The sequence below is a fragment of the Felis catus genome, chromosome A3 (assembly GCF_018350175.1).
Source record: "Felis catus isolate Fca126 chromosome A3, F.catus_Fca126_mat1.0, whole genome shotgun sequence".
Classification (NCBI taxonomy): Eukaryota; Metazoa; Chordata; class Mammalia; order Carnivora; family Felidae; genus Felis; species Felis catus.
In genome coordinates this window covers 74477076-74504755 of record NC_058370.1, presented here as the reverse complement: position 1 = coordinate 74504755, position 27680 = coordinate 74477076, and the positions used below count along the sequence as shown (strand labels likewise).

Below are 27680 nucleotides of genomic sequence, written 5' to 3'. Positions count from 1 at the left end.
ATGTTATAAAAATATCATTACATTTTTCAAGTTCTAGATTTCAACAAAAACATTTCAATTTTGTTTGAACCACTGCTTCCTAAAAAGTTAATTTAAATATTTTCAAAGAGATTTTAAAACCCATTTTGTTATCTGCTGTCAGTATCAAGATAGATTAAGTCTTCACAAAAGGACAGATAAGAAGAATTTTCTATTCTAATAAAAACCCACAGAGTGAGGGGAAAAAATAATGCACATAAGGTAAAATCAAGTTGGAAAGTAGAACATAGAAATTCTAAAAGCCCACAAAATATTATGTAAGGATTCCAAACTGGCGAAAGTGGGAGAGTGAGGGCCCATTTCTTTAAATTACATATTGAAATCAAATTACTAATTTTCAGGAGGTACTATTTCTAATTCCATGCCCCATATGCAATCATCTTGAAACCCCATCAGACTCGATTAGCCAAATGAAGTTTCCGGAAAAACTGTTTGAAAAGAGAGGGAAGAACTTAGAGCGGAAAACAAAATAAAGTTTCACATCTGTGTCAGCATCTGAAGTTGCTCTGTAAGATCTGATAACTTGTTAGAAAGCAATCTTTTTTGCAAGGCAGTGGATTTACATCATACATTTTATCTCTCCAAGGAAATTTTAATTACTGGTTCCAATCATTTCTGATTGATTTGCTTTTTATTCATCCAAGGTATCCTCTGCTCTGTGATGAAATCAAGCCTTCAATAAAATTCCAAAAATTTCAGAACAATTTACAAGCTCCAGATGACTGAAAGTTTTCTCATGTCAGTTTGGCATTCAGGAAAAGAGTTTCACCAAATGCATTCTGAAGAAGAATACATCTGGCATTCACTAAAATAAAAAACTCACCAATGACATACTTGAGGCAAATTAATGTCACATAAATACAAATTTGCCAATATTCTTCGAGGCCAGAGCTGCAATCCAACCTTCATGTATTTCAGTGAGTTCTCTTCTAAAGCGCAAGCCACCAGTCACATGGCTTAATGTTTGGGGTATTTTAGCAATCAGTTCAATAAATACATATCATCTTCTGTATACAATGGTTTGTGTATGTGTGTCTGTTGGGGGGAGGTGTATTAGAAAAGACTTCACATCTTCTGAAAGCCCACTTAAATTCATCTTTTCTCTTGACCTGATGCTGACTCCAAAAGACAAGCTAAAATCAAAGAATTTTAGAACTAAAAAGAGTATTAGAAGCTATCTCTTCCAAGGATTTGTTTCAATAATGGCAAGTATATCAGAAATCCATATGTGTATTCACCATGAGAATATTTTCACGGATAATAATGGTAAACTTAGCTATTCAAAAATATTGAATTTTTAAGCATCAATATGAAAGCAGCCCAAGAAAATGCATAATTTAATCAACATTATTCTTGAAAGAGTATGTTACAGGGCTATCATTAGTCAGTGATCAATTTTTATCATGTCACTAAGAACCCTAGTACTTACAAATGAACTCTTTCTATGAAAGGCGGAGGCTTTTACAGCCAATTCTGGCTCCAGTGTTGGCTTTTCCTTCAACAGCTTCATAAGGGAATATACTTTTACAAACTGGACCCAACTATTGTCTGGTTTGGCAACATGGCCAGGAATTGTAGGCAAATTCTACAATTCATGTCTTGGTCTCTAGAATGTCAGGGATACTCACTGTGGGTTCTTGCTGGGCACAGTTAGCCTATGCTTTTCAGTCAGTCAGTCTTAGAACTGAGCCACACTGTGAGGACATCTTTGATTCAGATACACATTCTAAAGCATATGGAAACTTAAAGTACAATGCATGGTCATCAACATCTGCGAATCTCTTCTGAAATTATGATATTTTCCCCACCAACAAGATCTTCAAATCTTTGAAATCTCAGGTTCCCTTGAGCTCATAGCAATTTAGCAAAGTGAATTCATTGCAGTCTCTAAGTGCAGTCTTCTCAATCTATTCATCCAGTTTGAATCTCTGGAGTTGCATTACATTGAAGAAATCATTCATGACCCTATTCTGTCCCTACAAACCTAGATTCAGTTGATGGCGGGGAGTAAGTGACATAAAGGAGAATTTAGAGCAGGGGTTTTGATACCAGACAGCCTACTTTTGAACCCCCACACTGCTGCTCACTAGCTGTACGATGAGGGCAAGTTACTAAACTACTCTGTGCCTCAATTTCCTTTTTAATAAAATAGGCATAGTAATAGTACTATTGAGTTAACACATATGAACTGCTTACTATAGTCCTGACACAGTGTAAATGGTACATAAGTGTTAGCTATTACTATTTATTATCAGTAAGGAAGTATAATTTTATAAGCCATTTGAAATTCAGAATATTAGGTATCTCAGAGCCACTTATTCCAAAAATACTGTCATCTCAGGATGTTGCTCAGTATGGGGCCACACATTTCCATGACCCAGTCATAAAACTGCAGGGGACTAAGTGTCCAGACCCTGCTTCTTCTAAATATCCTCTGCACTACGAATAGTTACAAATGAAAATATGAAGACAATTTTCAACCTTAGTAACTTCTTTTATCCTATTATACAATGAATCTGATTTACTAAGCTTACAGCACAGACCCATGAGTGATAGGTCCTTGTGATTAATAACAACAGCAGCAATAGCTATGTGTAAGGAACTGTACAAAGGGCTTTATGTGCATTCTCTTATTTAATACCATAAAAACTCTATAAGATAGGAATTATCACTATCCCCATTTTCCATATGAGGAAACTGAGGCCCAGAGAGGTTAAGGAACTTTCCCAGGTTCACACAACCAGTGAATGGCACAGTCAGGACTTGAACCCAGACTCTCTGGAATCCTAGTCTTCAGTGGGGTTGTCTTAGGGTGTATCTATCATTTCTGACCCAATTACTTTGGATATAGGAGACTTGATATTATGACTGGCAGAGCCTGGGTCACATAAGCTCCATGCAAATAACACAGATTGGAAATGTTCAGAACTAAATCATGGTGTCTGGATTCAAAGATAGAAAGAATCAGCCAGCAGAGGAAGCAATAAAATAAGGGCTCCTGGAGGATGCCCCAGTGCCCTGCCTGCCTTGTAGCTCATAGAGGCCGGCCTAAAGCCTAGAAGCATTGACAGTCCTTGCAGAATGGGCTCTTTCCAGGCAGAGGAACATGAAATTATGGGCCTGCATTCTTTATATCTTCAGTCTTATCAGCACGTGGAAATAACTTAAGACAATAATTGTGCCACATCACCAGACCCAATAACCATGTTCTGGGCCTTGACATTCTTTTTGTGCTGGCATTGGACCATTTCCCCTTATTTTTAGGGCCTACGAATTTTCCCTTTATGTATACTTAGTGGCATTCTACGGGAAGGCCTGGTTATGGCCTATCACTGTAAGAGTTGGTATCCAAGGGAAAATCAAGATATTATTACCAGAAGAAAAGGAGCTGGCAAAAACAAGGTGACAGATACAGGTAAGGTATAATATAATAACTGCAGTTACAAATGTTGTTACCCTGGTCAACATTTGTGTAGAACTGATTCAAAGTGATGCCATGGTAACCCAGCTAGAGCATAGCAAAGTTCAGGCAGGAAGTCCTGGCTACTTGTCCTACTTTCTTTCCACTACACAAACCTTTAAATTTGTCTAGAACTGGAGACTCTCCCAAGACACAGAACTTTCAGTGCAGAAAGTGGATAAGCCCTGGACAAACTGGGGTGAATTGAGCACCCTGCTATTAATCCCTATGTAATTGTTTCATTTTTATTACCTTCCTCCTGAATTCATTATTTTTAATACATTTCATTCTCCAATTGCCCACACACCAGTGAATATTCTTTTTTTTAAGTTTATTTATTTATTTTGAGAGAGAGAGAGACAGCACAAGCAGAGGAGGGGCAGAGAGAGAGGGGGAGAGAGAGAGAATTCTAAGCAGGCTCTGCTCTGTCAGCACAGAGCCCAATGTGGGGCTTGAACTCACAAACTATCAGACCATGACCTGAGCCAAAACCAAGAGTCAGATGCTTAATGGACTGAGCCACCCAGGCACCCCACCAGTGAATATTCTTAATCAGGTTTCAACCACAGGATTGGTTGACTCCATGACTCAGTTAACAAAAGAGCCTGTGAGTCCTCGATACTTCTAATTATTTTTAGGAAATTTTTTAAAAGGGAAATATTAAAATACAATATAAATTTTTCTTTGCAATACATATAGTGTAATAGTTGGTAAACTAGGAAGCAGAAGGCTCCCTTATAAAAGTTAGTCACTAATCACTTTTCAAATCACATGAAGAGAAGCCAGAGTTACCTTCTTGAATTAAAGGGAGAATTCAGATCTTAAATCTTTAAAAATCATACACACACACAAAAATGCCAGTGGGTGGTGGGGAGGAATTCAGAAGCTGATCCAAGCAGAAGTGGCTTGAACACTCAGCTTGCCCAAGGACAGAAAGCCTGGGAATCTCTCCCAACAGCCTCTCCCAAGAAACACTCGCAGGCTGTCACTCTGGAGTGCAGGATGCAAGCAGGGGACATCACGAGGGCCTGAGCTCCCAGGGTAGGAGGCTTTGTCACGCTGCAAGTGAGTATATTTTCTGCCGCAAGTAATTGAACACCTGACTGAGACTGGCTTGAATCATAAGAAAATATATTACCTCACAAAACTGGAGTGCAGAGGTAGAACAGAGTCCACGTATGGCTGATTTGGAAGTGCAACAATCAGGGCCACATTATGACTTTCATGGTCCCTGGGCACTTTTGCCTTTATGGGCCCCTTCCTCCATTAAAAAAAAAAAAAATTATAGTTCATGACTGCAATAGAATTAAGACAAATTAATCCCGGCTGTATGACATTTATTTTTTCCTCTGACTTCATAAGAAAATAAAACATTGTGGAGAATCCCTAAAAGTATCATGGGTCCTAAGATCAGTCAACCCTATGAAGAATCCATAAAGTATCTAGGTTCTGTTCGTGGTTGGCCACCCACATCATGTACCACCTTCGTGGACAGGCTGGCTTGCCTCCAGGAGATAACATGGCTGTCATTGGCAACTCAGGCAAAGGGCTCCATTGTTCCCGTCCACTGTGAGCTTTGAAGGCCTTTCCCCTAACTATGAAAAGGAAATACTTCCTTCTAGTTTTTATTCATTTGAAGTGGGACAAGTTTGGCACTTGCTTTTAAAGTTAAACATATTTTAGCATATAACCTAGTAATTCCTCTCCTAAATACCTTAAAGAAAGGAAAACATATGGCCACACAAAAAATGTCTGCATGAGTGTCCATGACAGCTTTATTCATAAACAACCCAAAATCTAGCAACAAGTGAACAGATAAACAAGTCAGGGTATAGCCACACACTAGAATACCATGCAGCAATAAAAAGGAATGAACATCTGGATGCATCTCAAAAGCATGCTAAGTGAAGGAAGCCAGACACAAAAGAGTACATATTCTAGGATCCGTTTATATGAACTTCTGCTGAGGGAAAAAAAAAAAACTCCAGGTAGACCAATTAGGAGGCTGTCATAATAATCCAGGTGGAAGATGATGCATGCTCAGACCAGGATGTTAAGAAAAAAAGTGATGAAAAGTGGTCTGATTCTGGATATATTTTGAAGACAGAACCAAGGGAATTTTCTAAAGAATTGAATACAAGGTGTGTGAGAAAAAGAGAAATCAAGGATGACCCATGATCTTGGACCTGAGCAAACTGGAAATTAGTATTAATTGGGATGGTAAAACAGGTGGATAGAGCAGGCTGGGAGAGAGGGTGAGACCCAGCAGACTTGCTAAGTTTGAAATGCCCACTAGGTGAGATGAAGATAACAATGTCAGCAGTTGGATATTCCGGCAGGAAGAGTTCCAGGCTGGAGACAGAAATTTGGGAGGTTCAACCCACTTTTTCTGGGGAGAGAGCAGAGGATAGATAGAATTTTAAAAAATAATAATAACAGAAGAAAATGTCTGGGTAGATCTTTTTTTACTAAACAAAGGCAAATTTTTGTTTTGTTTTTTAAGTTTGGAGGTCATTAATGACTAAGAAAACAAACTTTTTGAATTTGATAGTAAAAATTTTCAGTACTATTAGCAAAACCCCACATACTTATGTAAGGTTCAGGGCCATGAAGCTCCTTTGATCTTGCCCAGTGTTGTGTGTCTTGTAACCAATCTGGCAAGGTCTGGGCAACCCACTGCATATCCCAGAGATAAGGAGTGAGGCCTCTACCCAACAGCCTCTCACTCTGGCACTGTCTACCACCTTCTCCCCTGTGGCCAGCAGGAAAGGGAGCAGATCCTCTCTCTCCCACCCTCTCTCTCCTGCTCAGTGTCAAGGTCCTTAGTATCTTCAGTTTGCACATTGTCTCATTCATGAAGTTGTAGTTGGCCGTTTCCTTCTTAGAAGACATGACCGCCTTGGAAGCAAACTATTAATCTGACTGTAGAGTTGGAGCCTTCAGAGATAACAGCAATCTGTGTGGTATGATTTGAAGAAGCCAGAAAAAAATTTTTTTGCTCTCCAGATTCCCGAAATTCCACCATTAGTATGAAAGGTGAAAGTGAAATGCCCAACTTTGAATGACCCATCCTGGGGACTCCTGCAAGTGAACCAGTGCAGAAAAGAGAAGCAGTGAATAAGAAAAAGGGCCCATAAAAAGAGGAGGTGTGTGAGACCAAAATCAAAGCTGGCTACACAGTTTTGTTAGTGTGTGTTATACCTGGCCCATTGCCAACCATGGCACATAGTAGGTCAACGATATTTGTGGAATGAATGGATTCTCTTTTTTCTACATTTGAGGAAGCAGACCCTCCCCCACGCGCAAAAAAAAAAAAAAAAAAAAAAAAAAAAAGCATTTGAGAGAAAAGGCAAAAGAACCAGTTCAATGAATGGGTTAATTTACTGTCCTAGGAGTCACTTACTGGGGAGGAAAGGAAAAAAAAAAAAAAAAAGATTAAGCAGTTACTCAGGACCCTCAGCAGCTCTCTGGGAGAGATGTTTCCCCTCTAAAGGGCACAAGATACTGTCCGGAAGGCTGGAGCATCACCAAGGCTGATTCAAACCCAAGACCTCACACGCCAAACGTGCCATCTTCGGCCTGGGATTCCGGGTGTCTGGGAACTGGGGTGGGGGCTGACAGGAGAGGGCAGGCGCGGACGCAGAGTGCGCTAAGAGGAGGGGGCGCGGACCGAGAAGCGCAGCACGCTCTCCCGCCCGGCCTGCAGTGCTGGGCTCAGCTCTTGCACCTCCCTCCGCTCTCTCCTCCGCCCCCCTTCGCCCTCCCCCTTTCCCTCCCTTTCTCCTCCTCCTCCTCCTGCCGCCGCTGCCTCTGCCAGACCTCGCCAGTTCAGACCCACCGGGCTGCCCTCCCCTGCGCTCTCCCCCTGCTGCCCAGGCCCGGAGCGCAGCGCGGCCGCACAGGTAGGAGCCCCCGGTGCACCCGGTGCCCGCCGGGCAGCGCTAAGGGAAATAAGTGGGGTGACCTCAGGGGTGCAGGGGTACCCGAGAACTGTCCCAGACTGAGCAGGATCTCTCACGCAGAGAGGAAGGTGGAGGTGTGCGGTCTCGGAATGCGATCTGTCAGCATGTGCGAGTACCCGGGTGACATCTGTTTGGATGGGCAAGTGTGTGCGCGCCGACAATCAGCCGACTGGGCTTTGCCCATAAACGAGGCTTTGAAAGTTTCAGGGGGCTAATGTACGAGATTTAAGCCACACCTGGATTCCACAGGAGCTAGTTTGAAGCTGGAGCGCTGAGCAGCTCCCGGGTACTGCCGCATGTTGACTTTCTGTTGCGAGAGGGACCTCACCTCCCCGGGGGCAGGCCCGCTGCCCCGAAACTGGACCCGGCTGCGGTGCGGTTCCCCGGTTCTGGCCCTAGGCAGCCAGATTCTGATACCAAAGGACTGATAATGCGCAGAGAATCAGAAGCTTTGGGCTGCTTCTCCACAAACCTGGGGCTTTTACACAAAGCTGCAGGCAGAGAACTGGCGTGAAAATGCCACTTAGAGAGTTTGTGTTGGAGGATATAAGAAGGAACTCTGAAGGGCAGGTATTCTACTAGGGAAGGAGATTGCTCTTCGAGTTTTGTTTTGGTGTTTTGTTAAAAAAAAAAAATAGCTTGAAGCCAAGGTAATTCATATTGATTCACAGGTATTTCAGCTGAGCTGTGCAAGGAACTTCCTTTACTAGCTGGAGGTGAGCACACAGGGAAAGCCTTAACGTTCAAGGAATCTGAGATTTGCTGCCCCACCTTCTCTCTCTCTCAATCTCTCTCTCTCTCTCTCTCTCTCTCTCTCTCTCTCTCTCTCTCTCTCTCTCTTTCTCTCTCTCTCTCTCTCTCTCACACACACACACACACACAAATGCACCATCTCCTTTGAAATTAAGCACCCTCTCTTTTCTTTTCCACCCCCTTTCTGGAGCCTGTTGTGTAGGTACAGTATAAAATGCTTGCTGAATATCCTTTGTATATGTTAAGCGCAGCTGGATGGAGTAAAGTGAAATGTAATTCTGCAGCCGTTTTACAGTCTTTGGTGCCTCGTTTGGCCACGAAGGTTGAGGAGGGGGAGGGGGAATGAGAAAGTAGATTGGAAATTGGGTATGATGGAACCTAAACCTCTCCCTCCTGCCCTTCCTTACTTGATACTTCACAGCTAAACTTTTGTTATGCCGCCCCCCACCCCTCCAGCAGATACTAAGCACCGGTTTGTCCTGTGTTTTCTTTGAGATTCATGATGTTGAAAGCCCTTTTCCTAACTATGCTGACTCTGGCTCTGGTCAAGTCACAGGACACCGAAGAAACCATCACGTACACGGTAAGGGGTGATGGAATTTGAGATAAGTGCGGTTCAGCGGGATTCAGTGACACAAGAGAGACTTTATCCACTCCTGCCAGTGTATGTGGGCTGTAGGCTGTGGAGGGTAATAAATTAAACAATACTTTAGTATAGTTCACATTTTAAGATTTATTTAAATTGCCCATGGTTCCTCCAAAAGTTCATTTAGATCACCAATTGAGATAGGGAGCAAAATGTAATGATTCTGCAAAACCAAAAAAGGAGAGAGACCCTTTTAAAAACAAAAACCTAAGTAAGGTACATGTTTCCAAAACATGCAATAAATTAATGGAGGTAAGGAATTGGAAAGCCTGGATCCCTATATACAGGCAGATAAAAACAAACATCACAAAGAAAGCATGTGCCTCATTTGGGTGTGTGACTTATGTTCTCATGTAAATGGCCTGTATTGAATTTATAAAGGCTATATATTCATTTATAGTATAAATAATAATTCATATAAATGCCCTTCAGGTAAACTTTATGTGCTACCAGGATGCAGCATTGGCTAAAGTGGTCTTAAAATGCATTGTGTGAAATTTGGTTTTGCATTTTCTAATTAATTACATCTGATTATTTCCAAGTAATATTTGATTAATTAGTGAATTGCATGGGTATAACCAATGTTTAATAAAATATTGAAAACATCATCAGACCCATCCCACCATCAGGAATGCATGTGGTGAGAACAGAGGGCAATACTTAACCTCACTTCTGGTGAGTTTCTGTGCACCTCTGTTTTGTGTTTTCTTTTTGTTTGCTTTTGTTTTGTGTTTTCTACTCTTTAACCTGTGTTGTGAGACAAGTGGTATTTGTCCTGGATCATAATATGAAAAACATATTTTTCTATTTTCTCCCAATTTAAAATTAAGTAATCCTACTCAAAAGAATGTGAAAAATTTTTGAAAATAAAACTCCTAAAAGTGAGCTAATGTCAATTACTGATAATAAGCATTATCTCACTTTTTGGTATCCTATTATCCCTAGAATGTTAGTATTCATCTGGAAAATGTTCCTTGTTGTTGTTCAAATCAACTATAAATCAAATAAGTTTTCACATAAATATTTTGTTAACTTAATGATAAATGTAGTTGCTTCCTCTGCTGAAGATAAATAAAGCACAAGAAATGATTGTTTATCTTCAAATGAGAATGTTTTATTATTCAGGCTAAACTTACTGCCTTCTTAGGAAGCTAGAATGAAGTTAACTACACATTTTTTATATTCATCCAATAAAATATTTTATTGCTACAATTGCTTGTCTTATACCCCCTTCTCTTTGGTTAATCAGCTAAATCACATTCATCTTTAGTAGAGAAAGTTCCTTGTGGATTAAACACTATAATTTTAGACCACTAACTAGGGTTTATTATTATTATAGCAGATTTTCCAGATATGACATCCTTTTTGTTTTAAGATTGGGTCTATTCTCTCTTGAACTGTGTATGCCTAATGATTCATGGTTAAAGAATAAGATGTAACTACTTTTTGAGTACCTCACTGTGGAGACACCATCTCCTTTCATTTTCATGGTGAAATATGAGAGAAGTGGTATCATCTTCCTTTCACCAATAGGAGAACCGCAGACCAGAGAGAGTATCTAACTTGCTGAAGGCTACACAGCCAGCAAGTGGTGAAGCTAAACTCAGTCCAGGCTTGTTTAATAGTAGATCCATATTAAATGTACTGGAACTAAATACCTAAAACAATCTGCATGTCTTCTCTAGTTAGCATACAGATTATTCAAGTGAACTGTCATTGTGCCTGACTTGAAAGGTAGAAGATTGAGCCCATATCCACAAGACAACCTCATATCCCCCTTCCATTTTAAAGTTAAAGTCTATTCAGCCATTTACTCACCAAGTACCTGCCATGTGCATAAGCAATTCTTACCACTAGCAAAAGAATTTAAGTTTTTTTGTTTATTAAGAAAATTCAGATCTTCATCTTAGAGAATTTACCCTGGGAAAATATTGTTGAAAACTACAAAGTTCCTGAGCAAGTACAAATATTATCATTATATAGACTATACAAGTTGCTAAAGAAATAGAAAATCAAGGAAGCAATTAATGTCAGTACCGGCATATTGGAAGAGGTTGAGCTCCATGCTGAACCTTAAAGGAAGTAATGACTTCAGATTAATCTAGAAAGGCTGACGTGGCCCCTGAATCAGCGAAAGTGACATAATTAAAGTCTAGAGGTAAGAACAACCAAGACAAGTTGAGGAGATGTCAAGGTTAGATGGGCTGGAGCTGGGTAGTGGAGGGAACCTGCAGATGGCAGTAGTCAGAGTTGAGAGGTCTGCAAACCAGTGTGAGCTCTTAAATGCAGGAGTAGCATAACCAAGACAGCAAGAAAGGCTGTCGTGGAAGCTGTGTGTGGCACACAGAGTTATGGAGACCTGCCAAGAGCGTTGCCTACTCATGAAGCCAAGAAGGCTTTCACCAACGTGGTAGATCTAGAAATGGACACAAGGTTGGCAGAGCTTGCAGGAGAACAGTTGGAAAAGTCAGTGTGGATATTAAGGTTGTAATCCTGGGTCCTAAGAAAGGTGGCAGTGCCTTGGACAGGTTGGGGAAACTAAAAAGAATTAGCTTAGAAGATAAAACGAGTTTAACTTTCACCCTGTGAAGTTTCAGATATCATTAAAATATTTTAACTGAGCTGTCTCCGTTCAGCAATTTACTTGCCAAGCATCTGTTGTGTGCATGAGCAACTCTCAGCTCTATTAAAAGAATTCAAGTTTACTTGTTTGTTCACTGCACTTTTGCTCAATCTTTCCTGAAGCATCTCCCTCAAATCTGCATCTGGTCAAATGTTTTCCTGAGCTTAAAAATTGTGGAGAGAAAAAAAAATAATTAAAAAAATTCGTCAGGGGCCTCTTATCACTTACAGCAGTGTTTCTCAGGAAGTAGCCTATAGGCAACCTGTGACAGGGTCACCTGGGATGCTTGTTAAGAATTCAGATTCCAAGCCCCCTACCCAGACCTACAGAATCAGATCTTTTGAGTCTGTATTTTAACAAGCACCCTGGGTGACTCTTAAGCTTGATCATAAAGCTTGAGTTTCATTGACATTCAAGATAGAATTCAGTTCTTGCCTACCCCTCTAACCTCATCCTCCCCCCACCCAGACTACTCCCAGTTCCTCTTTAACAATGTCACACCTTTGCTCACATGGTCCCTCACCCCTAGAATTCCCTCATTTTGCCTGGGAAGAGCATATAAGGCCCAATTCACTTGTGGCCTCCCCCATAAAACTTCTCTGCCACCCTGTCATGCCCACACGCTACCCTGTATAGCATTCATCACTTCTTCCACATACATGCTTGTGTCACGGCACCTGACATCTTGCTCCAACTTGTCTACCTGTCTGTCTCTTCTGATCTGTGAGCTGCTTGAGAACAAGCACAAGGTCTTCATGACCTCTGCATCCTGAAGCACTAGAATGGTGGCTGGTAGGAGAAGGTACTCATTAGATGGTTTGTTCAGTGATTGAACTAGAGAGGACCTGTAGGAATTGAAGCTAGGAGACAGGTCAAGGTGTGAGTGCAAGACTTGGGACTCAGTTGAACAGGAATAAGGAAAGCCAGCTGCTAGAATGCTCTAAGACAATAGAGAGAGGAGGGGAAGTGTCAAGTGAAGGAAAAAAAGAACTTGGTTGTATCTATCTTTCTTTCTTTTGGTAAAATTTATAATGTGGAAGGAGGGCAAATAAAGCAAAAAGAGCATTCAGGGAGATTAGAGAAGATGAGTATCCTGACAGAGAAAAGAATTCCAACATGGTGATGGGCAATTGTTCTAAATACAACAGAAGTGGTGAGGCAGCTGGTGATTGAGAAGGGACCTCCTAAAGTGATCCAATGCACAGATATGTCAGAAAGAAAGAAAGAAAGAAAGGAAGGAAGGAAGGAAGGAAGGAAGGAAGGAAGGAAGGAAGGAAGGAAGGAAGGAAGAGAAAAAAAAAGAAAGAAAATCTAGAGAATGTTAAACTACCCATCACATCATGTATCTAAGACTCTAGAGCAAGGATTGTTGCCATAAGAATGAAGCTTTTAGAGTGACTTCTTAGGAAGTTGGATACACAAATTAACTGTCTCCTGGCCCCATCTTTGATGTTTCTTCACAGCAATGCACAGATGGATATGAGTGGGATCCTGTAAGACAGCAGTGCAAAGGTGAGCCAACTTCAAAGACTTCCCATCTGAACATAGCTTTCTGTCTCCATCTCATGTCACTCTTCCTGTCCTGTTTATATTCTACCAAAAAGGCATGAGTATATATTTACATGTTCAGATTTCCCTCTGAGAAGATTCCTGATTTCTTTTATTGCTGACCACAGATATTGATGAATGTGACATTGTCCCAGACGCTTGCAAAGGTGGAATGAAATGTGTCAACCACTACGGAGGATACCTCTGCCTTCCTAAAACAGCCCAGATTATTGTCAATAATGAACAGCCTCAGCAAGAAACACCGGCGGCAGCGGAAGGTGTGGGTGCCACTGCAAATGCTGCCGCCACATCAGGTGCAGGCGCTGGGGGCATGGCAGCCAGTGGCATGGCAGCCAGTGCAGTGATGCCTGGGGGTGGCTTCGTCGCCAGTGCTGCTGCTGTTGCAGGCCCTGAAGTACAGACTGGCCGAAATAACTTTGTCATCCGACGGAACCCAGCTGACCCTCAGCGCATCCCAGCCAACCCTTCTCACCGGATCCAGTGCGCAACGGGCTATGAGCAGAGTGAGCATAACGTGTGTCAAGGTAAGCATGACTGATTATGCTAAGGAGAAAGTTCTTGTCCAGGAGCACCTCGTGGTGAGCACGATAACAGCTCACATTTGCTGAGAGCTTCCCACATGCCAATAATCATTGCAATAATGAATCATTATGAATAATTAGTCATCGTTAATAATAACAATTAATCATTGTAATAATCCTAAAAGGTGGTTGCTGCCTATATGGTCATCATTTTACAAAGGAGGAAACTGTGGCTCAGAGAGGTCGTCAGGGCTTCTAAACCTTAGCTACACATATTTAGAGTCTCTTGGGAGCTTTTAGAACTTCTCCATATCCAAGCCACACCCCAGCTCAATTAAATAACAGTCTCTGGGGGTGGGTTCCAGGCATCAGTATTTTTTAAAGCTCCCCACGTGGTTCCAGTGTGTAGCCAAGTTTGAGAACCAAAGGTCACACAGGTGGTGAGAGCAGAGCTAGCCTGAAAACCCCAGCAGTGGGGCCAGAGTCACAGCTGTCAGCAGGAGCAGTCAGGTTATTCATTCGGAATTTGAAATCGTGCCTGTCAAGCTACTCCATAAATGTCCTTTGGGTTCTCAAGATTTCATTTCACTTGCCACTAACTTATTTTCCTCACTGAGGGATAAAGAGATGGGACTTCTGTTTCTTGTTACCTTTGAGGGAATCTCCCCCACTCACATTTATGTCTTTTTAAGTTGTCATGGGAGTACATTTCACTTATAACACTTGCACCATAGCACCATCTACTTGGGTTTTTCTGTTTATTTTCACAAAGAGTACACATCACTGTGCATTATTCTAGAAACAGCTGTAGACTCATGCTAGCAAAATGATAAGAATCTTGGGCTTTGAAGATGTGTAGGATATTAGCTAACTGGACTGTGCTAAGAGATTTTGTTCCCCTTTTCCTTCTTAGCAAACCCTTTCAGATCTGCCTGGTGTGGAGACTGTTACTAAGATGGGCCATAGGAGCCCCAGACTCCTTTTTCACTGCCAGGGGCTGAGACAGTAGACCCCATATTACACCACAAGTGCCTGGTGCACACTGGCCAATGGAAAGGGCCCAGGAGTTCTTACCTTCTACCTGCTCATGAGTGAGGAAGAGAGCACCTTCCTCCCTCAGCACTGAGGGGCTCAATTGGGATCACCTACATGCTACATTAAGTGAAAGAAGCATCTTCTGGTTCCCTGAGGTGCTGTCTTTTCTTCATTAGTGTTGAGTTTTATCTTCTGTAGGAGATAGATTTCAAATGGCTTATAAATGAAGTAAGGACACCTATCACACTCTGACTTTTATTGTTTTATATTTTGTGTTCAAATTTTTAAGTACCCCACATCAAGAGCTAACCCGTGCTGTGATGGTGTCACTTTTCAGAGGGCGCATCATATTAGCATCTGTTTCGTGTTACTGTCATGAGTCAGAATTCCAATATTGATGATGAATGCTTCAGCATCTGCTTGATATTCTGATATTTAATTTAAGAATTATGTCAAGGAGATACCCTCACGAGGTTACTTTATGTATACGTATTTGAGTAAATATTGGTGAAAGGTATCTTGAGCTTATTGAAGATACCAACTTTTTAATTGTGTTATTTAAATATATAGTTGAACTGGAAGGGTTGGTGGAATTTTTCCTGAAACTTAAAAGTTATGCTGAAATTTTTTAAGCATTGACTTTTATGTACTGAATTATTTTTCATGCTTCAGATGTATATTTTAAATGGTACTTAGGAGAAAAAAAACATAAATGAATAGGTCATTTCCCAAAGTAGCTTATAGTCTATCATTGATGATTATGGTTGACTTCAAGAACAAAGCCTAGAACCAAGTGAAGATGTTCTAGGATAAAGCATATTCAAGACTTAGAATATGTACTGGTTACAGTAGAAGCTGTATAATAAAGTGTGAATAATAAAAATTAAATCCTATTTACTTTGTCTGAAAAAGATTTAGACTACCTTACAAAGTTATTTTTCACATATTACAACATTTGTAATTCTTCTATGAGAATTTTTTTCTTTACATATAAGCTAAAACGATTAAATGCCGTGCTTATAATAGATGCTAAAAACATACACTTACTGTGTGCACACAGAGTATTCCCAGCCCAACTGTTCTGCATAATTCAACCAATTTCTAAAACTTGGGATTGGGGTCTGTATCATTGAAAGCAGGGTTAAAAGTTTTTTGGATGACTTAAGGCTTAAGTTGGATTTCTTCCCACCTCACAATTTTGCAAAGTGCCCATAAATGTGGATTTACTTAATTGTTGATAAAAGGGGGTTATTTCATATGATAACAACAGGATAATCTGTCTGGGGAATCTGACTAACATAAGTCGAGTCACACTTGTGCCCGTTTATTATTGAGCTAATCAAACATGCAGTCCAGCTTCTTCTAATTGCCTGCAGATGTATGACATTCCCAGTCCAGGCCAGCAGCACAAAATAATGTTTTATAACCAATGTGAAAGTACGGGGACCTCCGCTTAAAACAATAATGTGCTCCAAGGACCTATATTTCTGACATCATTGTGGAGTTTGAAGAGCCTTCTGTTTTAATAAAGACCTCCACTCCCTTTTAAATATTTCGTACTATGCCCAGTAATCCAAACACATTTACCATGGTTGCTGGATCGGAATAAATGAATGCCTGCAGATGAGTCATATTTGTATTAAAATTATTTCTTTTTTCCACATATATTTTTCAACAGGTACAGTTTATCATTACATAACCTAAAGCTAAGGACATTTTTTATTTAATGGCTGAAATGTGTACTGTGCTTTGATGTTAAATTCAACTGTACCTTTGAACATACTATTACTAGCCACAGATGGCACCCAATAATTTAAATACCAGTAGGTATTTTTAAGTGTGTTCTGCTTTATAAATATATTTTTATTTTTATATTTTTAATGTTTTATTAAACATTAAAAGAGATAGAGTGAGATAGACAGAGCATGAGTGGGGGAGGGGCAGAGAGAGAAGGAGATACAGAATCTGAAGCAGGCTCCAGGCTCTGAGGTGTCAGCACAGAGCCCAATGTGGGGCTTGAACCCATGAACAGTGAGATCATGACCTGAGTTGAAGTCCAATGCTTAACTGACTGAGCCACCCAGGCACCCCTATATCTTTAAACAACTGTCTATGTTTTAACATTCAGTGAAAACATGATTTATTTTTTTTTTTACTCCTTTTCATGTATTTGTCCAGAACTTTTCAATTTAGTGCAAAAGCAAAGGGGTTAAAAGAGTAACATAACATGCAAATATCAATTCACACTGAGCAAGTTTTTTCAAACAAGTTTTGCTAACCATGGGTGATGCTGAAAGAGCAGTTTGCCCTGAGAATTTCAAATGAGCAGCACCGTCCTTGGCAGCCATAAAACTACATGAATATCATTTTATTGCCACATACTTGGAGTCATATATAAATAAAGTTTTAGAAATTATTTCTCTATGAGCTGTCACCTACCTGTAAGACAACAGATATTCATCTATTCCAAAAGGAAGTTAAATGAATGGGAAATATATTATAACCCATCAATGTGTCACTTTGTTTCTACAACTTCATTGCATAGTCTCTGTGTAATCTTCCTCAAAGGCAATGGCTTTGGAAATCACTAGTTTGAGTTAGGAAAGGATTTTTAAATTTTTGTTTAACATTTATTTATTTTTGAGAAACAGAGCATGAGCACGGGAGGGGCAGAGAGAGAGGGAGACAGAATCTGAAGCAGGCTCCAGGCTCTGAGCTGTCAGCACAGAACCCGATGTAGGACTCGAACCCACAAACCATGAGATCATGACCTGAGCCAAAGTCAGACGCTCAACTTACTGAGCCACTCAGGAGCCCCAGATTTTTTTTTAAATCATATACAACTTTCTAAAAGCCTCATTCTTCTAGGAAAAAAAAAAGTCTTTTGGGAACTGGCAAGTAAGAGAAAGCATCGATTGCCCAATTTGAAGGAATTTGTTTACTCAATTGAACTTTCAAAAAATTAAACATAGGGCATTTTGTTTAGCTGGTAATTATGCCATTACTAAAATCAGTCAGGATTTACAGGTATCATTACTAACTTACTAAAGAAACTGAAACATCAAAAAATGAACTTGATACAAGGGCTTAATAAAGCTGATTATGGAGCCAAATCCAGGATGCAGCACCTAGCTTGTATTACATAAGGTATAACTGAGAGGTGAAAATACAACCTAGGGTTTCCAAATGTCCCTGTTTACCCAAGACTATCTTGGTTTGACTACTGAAAGCCCCACAACCCAGCAAATGCCTCAGTCCTGAGCAAATGGGATGGTTGATCACCCTAGCACATCCTCAACAACCAAATCTCTTGCACCTCACTGCCAAGAGTAAAGAAATCCTAATGTTAAAGCCATTTTTTCAGGTTAAGGCATTGTTTGTCTGGTGAAATTGTTTTTTCAATTTGTTTTGAGCTTTTAAAAACCAAACTTCACTGATTTTTAAGTACCTGGACAGAGTCTTTCTTTACAGTTGACAGGCTCCCACTTGCCAGTTTGTCAGTGAGCTGTTTTCCACATTGTTCTAGACTTTGCATGTGTGGAATACCTAGTCATTAGCACCTACATACTTAGATACATGTTATACCTTGGTGGCTCATCTTTCCACATTTCTACTGGGGAAAAACGTACCACACAGCCAAATTAAATACCATGCTTCAACTATAAAGTTTTGTTTGTCAAAATATTTTTTCTATTTTTAGCTGTATTTTAAATGATTCAATTTGATTTTTATCACTATTGTCTGTGATGCAGGAGCAACTAAAACACTAAAAAGAAAAAACTGTATTTTTTAAAAGCCTTTAAGAACAGAAAAAAATATGCTCAGGGTTTAAGAAGCTCTACGCTCTTGGGGATCACCTATTATCTTTTGCACATTTCTTCATAAACATAAGGATAACTAAAATACTATTTTGAAAAGGAAAGAAGTTACTATCTATACATCTACTTAAAAAAAAAAGGAGAAACTTGAGCTAACATGTACAGATTCTCAGATGCTGGGAACATCTTTCCTTGACTTCTTTCATTTGAAATTTAAATGATTGCATATCCAAAGGTGGATTTAGAAATTATAGTGTAATCAACTGTCTTAGCATATCTGACATTGTCATTACCAAAGAGCTTTCAAACACTACCTTTTTTTTTTTTTTTTTTTTTTTTTTTTGATCCTCACTAATGTCATTAGGGTTTCTCATTGCTTTGGTTAGTTTTGTGAGGAAATGTCTAATTTTTGTTATGTATAATTATACAGCCCAGTGAAGGACTTTGATCACAGAAAATAGATATTTTGCTAAAGGAAGACTATAATTGAGTAAATTATGATATTAACAGAAATGAATACTTCAAGCAGAAAATAAAATGGGTATTTAGTCTGCTTACTGCTTTTCATTGCTTTTAGTTGTTAATTGCCTTTGAGTATCTAAAAATTCTCTAAAGCCAGGCCGCCTGGGTGGCTCAGTCGGTTAAGTGTCCGACAGCTCAGGTCATGATCTCACACTCCGTGAGTTCAAGCCCCACGTCGGGCTCTGTGCTGACAGCTCAGAGCCTGGAGCCTGCTTCAGATTCTGTGTCTCCCTCTCTCTGCCCCTCCCCTGCTCATGCTCTGTCTCTCTCTGTCTCAAAAGCAAAAATAAAAACATTTAAAAAAATTTAAAAAATAAAAATTCTCTAAAGCCATATAAATGGATAGGAGTTGATTTTATGGTGATACCTTAATTACATTTTAAATAAGCTGATGCTGTGTGGATGGAAGTAATTGATTTTCTCCTGAAAAATCTAGTACAGTTTCATAATTTTACTTCTCCAAATACCATAACCACTGACTGTTCAGTTAACTTAAGACTATTTCTAGGGGCACCTTGGTGGCTCAGTTGGTTAAGCGTCTGACTCTTGATCTCGGCTCAGGTCATGATCTCACAGTTCATGGGATCAAGCCCCATGTGGAGCTCTGTGATGACAGCACGGAGCCTGCTTGGGATTCTCTCCCTCCCTCTCTGTCTCTGCCCCTCCCCTAATAAATGCATATTAGAAATGGGACTTATTTCTAATATACATTTGTGAACAGTGTATATATGTATCTGATTCATGCACACTCAAAAAGTGTCCTTAAAATTGGTTCATAAAAATTGTATGGCAGCTATTAGGTAAAGGGATGAAAGAAGTCAGTATGATCACACTTCTGCAGCAAAAGACTATGCTATGTAACTACCCAACTCTACGATTTCCACAGTGTGGTCCCTAGACCAGAAGCATTAAGCATCATCCCATAATTTATTAGAAATGCTCATTCCTGGGCCCCGTCAGACCTACTGGATCTGGGGATGGGGCTCGGCAACCTGTGTTTTAACAATCTCATGATTTTGATGTGTGTTCAAGTTTGAGAACCAATACCCTAACTTAATCTTAACATCAGGAAATTGCATTCAGCTCTAAAAATCAGAGGGCAGGGTCATAATACTTCACATGGAAAATGTGCAGTAGAAAAGAGAAACCATCAAAAATATATATTCTATTTCTAGGATATTATAATATTTCTCTTTTACTTCTCTTACCTTTATTACTGTCATCACCAGTACTCTAATTCCTAAACATGAGAGGTCATGAGTCTCATTAGTAGGGCATGAGAAAGGGAAAGGAGGCATCTAAAGAAAAGAAGAGACCTTGCGTCTCTCTATAAAACCTGCAAATGTGAAATACTCTAATGGTCCTTAAATTGTCAGTAGGACCAGTAGGACCTTAAATTGTCAGCAGAAGCTCTAAGTTCTGCTTTGGCTGTGGTAATAATTGGTGCTAAGAGATACTCATACCTCCTGTAGGCATAACCCTTATGCTCATGACACAAACTGGCAAGATGAGGTAATGCTCTTTGGAAGTTCAGTTCATGCAGAGTCACAAAAGAGGAGGTTGACTCTGACTTTGGCTTTAAAAGCATCTTTCATTTCACCAAAGTGATAGGAGATCCTTCCAATAACAGAGGCCCAGCTGACATCTCATTCTATGTAGATTCTGTGTCTATCACCAGATAATAGAAGAATATTCAGATAGTGTCTCTGTTCAATTCAAACTTGATCAAAGATTTACTTCTCATCAAAGATGAGATTCTTGTTAAAACTAGTTAACACTTAATCTGTGGAATGAATTTCCCTCTCCCCATAGCAGCAAAAAGAAGCAGATTAGAGTAGAATTGCAAGCTTCGGTAACTTCAGGAATGTGCACTGGTACTGGCTCATTCTTTCTTTCTCCAGCAGAAAGTCTCAAACTGTATTCTCTGAAATCAACAAGTTGCCCCATTTGTAAGGATTGCCTTTGCACTTGCTGAATTACTGGCACAATTCTATTCTTTGAAACCAACGAGTAAACAAAATTTGTCCCAAATGTGTTTGATTTTGCACGAATGTACAAATAAGTAATTCATGCCACATCTGAAATCCATTAGCATGCTTCTTTTTCCAGGAGGTAACTGCAAATTGCACACTCAAAAACAAAACTGATCAAGAAAACTGCATTCAAATACTGGCAGAAAACTACAGCTGTCATTGCAAGCATTTAGCCACAATTTCGGTCTTGTAGCTTGAACCTAAATGATTTGTAAACATTTAATAAAGATGAAGTGAAGAAATGACATGAAGAGAAGGCTGAGTAGCAAGATACTGGCAGCAGCATGGATAGCTTATTGCTGTCAATTTCATATGACCACAGATTCAAAGGAGGGAGAGACAGTGAATCAATGTTATGTAAATGTGTACTAAATAGACTAAAAAACTTGAGATTTGGGCAAAATCAATTTCTAAAACTTGAACTACTTTTCAAATAATTGTGCACCTGTACTAGTCAAGGGTAACCAGGCAATACCACAAGTGAAATTGATCAAACAGAACATAAACCCATTCAGTTCATGTTCAGCAAATTCAATCAAGTTTGAGAACCACTTTCTGTTGCGAGGCACTTTGATAGAATCGGAGTGGATGGAATGAGTAGTAATTGTCCTTGGGGAACTTGGCATCATCAACCCCTCAGTTACCAAAAAGTAACAAAAGAGGGGCACCTGGGTGGTTCAGTCAGTTAAGCGTCCGACTTCAACGTAGGTCATGATCTCATGGTTTGTGAGTTCAAGCCCTGAGTCCAGCTCTGTGCTGACAACTTAGAGCCTGGAGCCTGCTTCTGATCCAGTGTCTCCCTCTCTCTCTGTCTTTCCCCTGCTTGCACTCTGTGTCTTTCTCAAAAATAAATAAACATTAAAAATTTTTTTCAAAAAATTAAAATAAAAAAGCAATAAAAGAAACCAACAACAGCCCAGCAAAGTAACACATGGGACATCACAAGAAGTGCATAACAAACTGCCACAAGCAGAAGTAAAACTAGTGTGTGCTTTAGGCATCCTTCCAAGTTACTAAAATCCATATTTGGACATAAAAAGGAAACATGTCCCCAGAAATTTGGTCAAGAACAAAAGTCTGGTTCCTCCCTCAAATGGACCATTTAGAAAGGAATGATCAGGGGAAGTTGAGAGGTATAAAGTGGAAATTAAAATCCAAACAGTAGAGGAAGTAACCATCATGTAGTCAAGCGGAACTGGTAAGAATCAGCATTGTGTCCATGTGCCTTCTACCTTAGAATGGTTTCCCAGGGGAGTCCCCCAGAAACACAGTGCTGCAGATGGGAACATTAATGAGGAAAGGGGTGGGAGGTGGAGGGGAGGAAAACCCAATCAGAAAATACTCATGATACTGAGCCACTGCACAGCAAACATCTGTGACTGCTTCCATCCTCAGCAACTCTCCCCAAAAAAATACTAGTAGGTTCCTCCAGCTCTGCCTAAATATCATCCTGAACTATGTCCTGTTTTACTTATTTTGAATAGACACTAAGCAAATGCTGTGTGTGTGTGTGTGTGTGTGTGTGTGTGTGTGTGTGTGTGTGTAATTGAATAAATTAATGGTTTCTAACCATCAGGGAGCTTAGGCTTATGGTTTACTCTGAGTTCTAAAACCATCCTTGTAAATGAACTATTAAGTACCATATGTATATGAGGTATATTTCCCAACTACGTATTTTATCAAATTTCTCATTAGTAATGGAGGGCTTAGATATCTTGTTCCCATTTTAAGCTTAAGCCACTTGAAAGGAGCTATAAAGTCTATTCTTTATATCCTGGATTGTCAGGTTTTCAATAAACATTGGTGAATAAACAGGTTTCTATTATTCCTAGAGCAAGACTAGTAATTGGATATACCAAAAAAAAAAAAATTGTTTTTTGCTTTCTGGCAAGTCATTTAACTAGTGAATGCATCTTTGTATCAAATGTATAATTCCTCAGAAATCTAATGGTGAATAGTGAAAATACAGTTGTTTGGGGGAAATATTATTTGTAATATTTGAAGTGATATAATGATAAGGCTAGAAAATAGGTAAACTCTCTGATACTGTGAACAAACTCAAGGCACTTGACAAAGCTCTCTAAAACAAGGGTAAGAAAAAAGGATCAGAGAAATCCATCTTGGTTGTTTTCCTCAACTGCCAGCCAGAAATCCTTTTTTTGTTTTTTAATGTTTTTTTTTTTGAGAGAAAGAGAGAGAGAGAGAGAGAGAGAGAGAGAGAGAGCGAGCATGAGTGTAGAGAGGAGCAGAGAGAGGGGGAGACACAGAATCTGAAGCAGGCTCCAGGCTCTGAGTTGTCAGCACAGAGCCTGATGTAGGGCTTGAACCCACTAACCGCAAGATCATGACCTGAGCTGAAGTCAGATGCTTAAACGACTGAGCCACCCAGGCGCCCCAGAAATTATCTTTTTTTAAGTCAATTTTGTTCAAGTGCTGAAGGGTAGAATCCAGGAAAGTCACTTAGTTGGGTATAGGTGACTTAAAGACGTGTAGTTCTGAGCTGGCCCCAAGGTAGGAAGAGCTGATTTGCTTAAGAGGTGAGAAGAAAAGCCATGGATCCCAAGGACCCAGGAAGAAAGAACCCAGTTTATGGAGAGCCTCTTGGGAACTTATGACTAGCTTATACTTGAACTGTAGATGAATTAAGAGTGAGACATGCATAAAAGCAGAGTGTATGGCTTCTATATATTTCCAAGTAAAACAAGAATCATTATGGAATACATGATAATGAAATAAGCCTTGCACCCTAAACAGCTAGGTGTGCTGTAAGGAATCTAATCCTACTCCCTTGAGTAGAGGTGTAGAACATGATCGAGAATGAGAAACAACTCAAGGGGCTGTATTCTGTGTCCTCGCTGGAGACCAGGTCTATCACAATCTGGATTCAAAGATTTTTTGTTCAGTGCTGATTAGTTAATTTCACTTGTGAAATATTTTGCAGCAAAGCTCTCTTGTCATACATATATTCACAAATGAGTATGCCTTTAAATTGTGGCTAAATTTTTTACTATTTAGTAAAAAACTTAAATATCTCAGTATTTTTAATTTACCAAAATTATGAAGAGCAGTATGTCTGTTTCTCAGAGTCTGCTTGCTGAACCTTCAAACTATTGTTGAAGAGTCTTCTTAGAGAATTAGTTCAACTCTAGTTATTCTTCTAAAATATAGGAGCAATTTAGGTATCTGGCATCATTTAACTTTACTAAATCCACCAATGAATTTTTTTCTAGTCACTGCTTTTTCATAATTTGAATGCTGAAGAGAGATTTTTGTGTAAGACGGTTTTCTCTACTTAGCCATGTTCTTTCCTGAGCAGTTTGTGATATCAGGAGACACCTCATCTTTAAAAAGAAGGACATTCTAGAAGACATTGTTAAAAGACACCCTAGGAATCTGCCTATGCAGGCCCAGTGCCCCCTTTCTTGCCTAGATTGCATTTATTCCAGCTCACACACGTATATGCACACACACACCAAGTTCACAGCCATTTATGGGCACATGCACAGACATATATGATGTACCATCATTTTGGTAGGAAATTTCATATCAAAATTAAGCTGATCAAAGCTGATAAAGCTTCTTAAATGATTCATTTACTCGCTCATTATTTCTATAAAATCAAACCTGGAAACTGCTTTCTAAATTCATGTGTTTACCTACCACAGGAAAACAGGGCACCTTGGACAGCTACTGAATTATTTAATCAACAAGTAATTACATTAGATGGAGTAGAGTCAGGGTCAACAAAATAGAAGTGAAAGCACTACAGTTAGCCTCAAAGGCCCTGCTCTCTTACACTTCTGAAGCGTCCTGGTCATCCTGCACATTTCTTTACTAATCTTTCTCACAGATTTACTGGGATTCCATCCTGACCCGCCTTCTACGATGGGCAACTGAATTTTTAACAAAATAAACTTTTTATGTAGACCATCATAGAATGGATTAAAAAATCACTTATCTGGACCTGACACTGAATCCCCAAGCCCTTTTATTCTTCAGACTTTGGCAAATTATATGGTCAGGAGGTAGCCTGGAATAAAACTCCACTCAACAAGCAAACCAGAAAATTCCAGTAATTCATGATTAAGTAAACTTCCCAGTAAAAGCTGTGGGCCCTTTTTGTAAAAATAGTTCATGACCTGGCATATCAGAAGAACCCTAATCCAGGGAGGTAGCCAGAGGGGGGGGAAATCCTCCCACACAAGCTGGTAAAGATGCAGGGCTTTGTTCTGAACTTCAATTGCATGACTTCCCTTCTTTAGTGATTGAAAAAATAAATAAATAAATAGTTAATGATAAAAAAAAGAAGCTAAATGAAAGAAGGAAACTTAATCATCGTGCGATTTACACAGCTAATGACAGTTCTGAAATAGCAGGAAAGATTATTTGGCGACTACCTCATTCAATAAAAAAAGTTAAATAACAAAACCATTGTAAATTAGAGTCCAACTCTAAGTAAACTAAAAAATCTTCTCATTGACTTTTCAATTTAAGCAGAAAAATAGATTGTGTAACCATACCAGAGCCATAGTTTCCAATAAACCAAGCTGTCACAGATGGTTAATACCCCAAATAGACCATCAGAATATCGCTCTATTAGAAGATCTTGACCTATTTAGTTGTCATTGTAAAAACCTGGCCACAAACAATATTAGGGTTCTAATAGAAAGTTTTAAAGAATTATTGGAAAATCTGGTTATATCAGGAGTAGGCAGAACTACACATTACCAAAAGTGTGAATCTATTACAAAGTGCTTTTACCTGTATTTTTCTTTGAAAAAATACACTTTCTGGTCTAATATTAAATAGGGAACAGTTTATAGAGACACAAGAAAATAAGGAAGACCTCTAAAAGGAAGAGTACATGAATTATTTGATTAAGTATGAGTAATGTTTTGAATTTTCTCAAGCTTAAAAAATCAAATAAAGGTCCTGTTAAGTGGGTAAAACTACCTGCTAGCAAAGGGCCTGCCTGTTACTCAGTGTAGATCTCAGGTTAGAAAAAGAAGAATCCGTGTAGCATCAAGTTCAGACCACATCTTTGCACTTGATTTGGAGAGCTACATGTACAAATTATTCTAACAGATGACACATCACTGGTATGTAAATTCTACTACCCAGCAGGAAAAAAAACACCACTTTCCCTCCAAGAAGAAATAATTTCTTTTCTTTGTTACAGTTAGGGGAACCTCTTATCCACAAAGTTCACAACTGAGTAAATCAGTTGCCAATAATTCATGACTGAAGTATTGCTTTCTCTTTGATTGATTTTAAATGTATATACCAAATATTATTGGGATGAAATGGTGATACCTGTTATAGGACTTCTCTGGCTCCTCTGCTAAATGACTCAACTAACAATGACACTCTCCCCCAACACCACCTACCATCACCACTTATCAGTATGAAAATCACTCATCTAGGAAAAAAGCAAAACCTGCAATGAACACCTGTTCAGGTAGAGGCCAGGACCATAGTCACACATTGGTGGAGAGAAAAAGCAAGATAGAGCAAACAGGTGAGTCATATCCTTCTCTTCCAGGAGTCTCCTCTTACCCTGGATGACAGGAGAAGCTGTAAGAAGACTGAGGGGCAGGGAAAAAAAAAATAAGGGAGATGTAGAATGGAACATCTACATCTGGAAGAGAGATGTAGAGAGAGAAAGAGAGAGAAAGGAGAGCAAGACAGGAACATTAAGGACAATGAGCAAGTGTAGACTATACTAATCAAAAATAGGTTCTACTGAAGTATCTCATAAAATAGTATTACAGTTACCAACTTCCCACTTATGTTCATACATATAAATGCATATTTTCCTCAAAGAAGAAACTGATGAAGGAAAAAAGGAAAGATGGCCCTGAATAAATCAGGTTGACTGGGTTTTTTTGTTTTTTTATAAAATTGGCTAGGGGAGTTTTAAATTTGGAATTCAATTGTCTAATGTTTTTTGAGAATCTTCTATATGCTATGTGTGATAGACCAGTGCTTCTCAAATTGTAATGAAATATGAATTACCTGGAGATCCTATTAAAATGAAGATACTGATTCAGTAGGTCTAGGATGAGACCCGAGATCTCACATTTCTACAAAGTCCCCAGATTTTGTTGATATATAACAGAGCGTGTCTTCCAGTAGTTGACAATTTGTGCTTCCCACCAGGAAGCAGATATATCTAGTGATTCTTCATCCTCTACTTGCTGCCCTTAGCAAAATGTGGTATAATGTGGATAATTTGCATGTGGTGAGTTGTTTTTTGTTTTCAGAAAGATATTTTTCTCCTCTGGTTAGTACTCAGTTTCTCCAATGCAAATTCCGTTGTAACAGCTACAGCTGTAATACATAGATATTTTCTTTGCTTACTAATTAATAGAATTTTCTCCTGCAGTAGAATGTTTTTATGCTTGAATGCTCAGGAGGATCCCAGAAAGTAGTCTTTGGCAGCCAAGAGTGGCAGAAATCCCATGAAACTCAGCAAAAGACAAAGGTTCCCATCTGGGTCTTCCCCTAAGTGACTCAGACTGTGTTAAACCAGTTAACCTCTCTGGGCCTCAGTCTTCTCAGATGTTCAAGTTAAAAGAGTTGTCCTTTCCAGCTCTTATTGAAAATAATTTTTAAAAATGAGAGAAAGTAAGAGAGAGGTAAAGAGAATGCACTTTGTCTAGGTTATAAGCTTTACAAGGGTGGTAGCTATATGGCTCT

General features: G+C 39.4%; 1 protein-coding gene across 2 annotated transcripts in view; it reads left to right on the top strand.

Annotated features, from left to right (window-relative positions):
- Nucleotides 1-7182: 7182 nt before the first annotated feature.
- EFEMP1 (EGF containing fibulin extracellular matrix protein 1) overlaps nt 7183-27680 on the top strand; it is a 59686-nt gene continuing 39188 nt past the window's right edge. The window contains exons 1-5 of one of the 2 annotated variants that reach the window (XM_006930109.4): nt 7183-7401; nt 8133-8177; nt 8710-8797; nt 12947-12995; nt 13160-13576. In XM_006930109.4, the coding sequence (XP_006930171.1) occupies nt 8714-8797; nt 12947-12995; nt 13160-13576 (550 nt within the window). In that variant the 5' untranslated portion in view covers nt 7183-7401; nt 8133-8177; nt 8710-8713. The remainder of the gene's footprint in view (nt 7402-8132; nt 8178-8709; nt 8798-12946; nt 12996-13159; nt 13577-27680) is intronic. The other variant, XM_003984015.5, reaches the window with a different exon arrangement.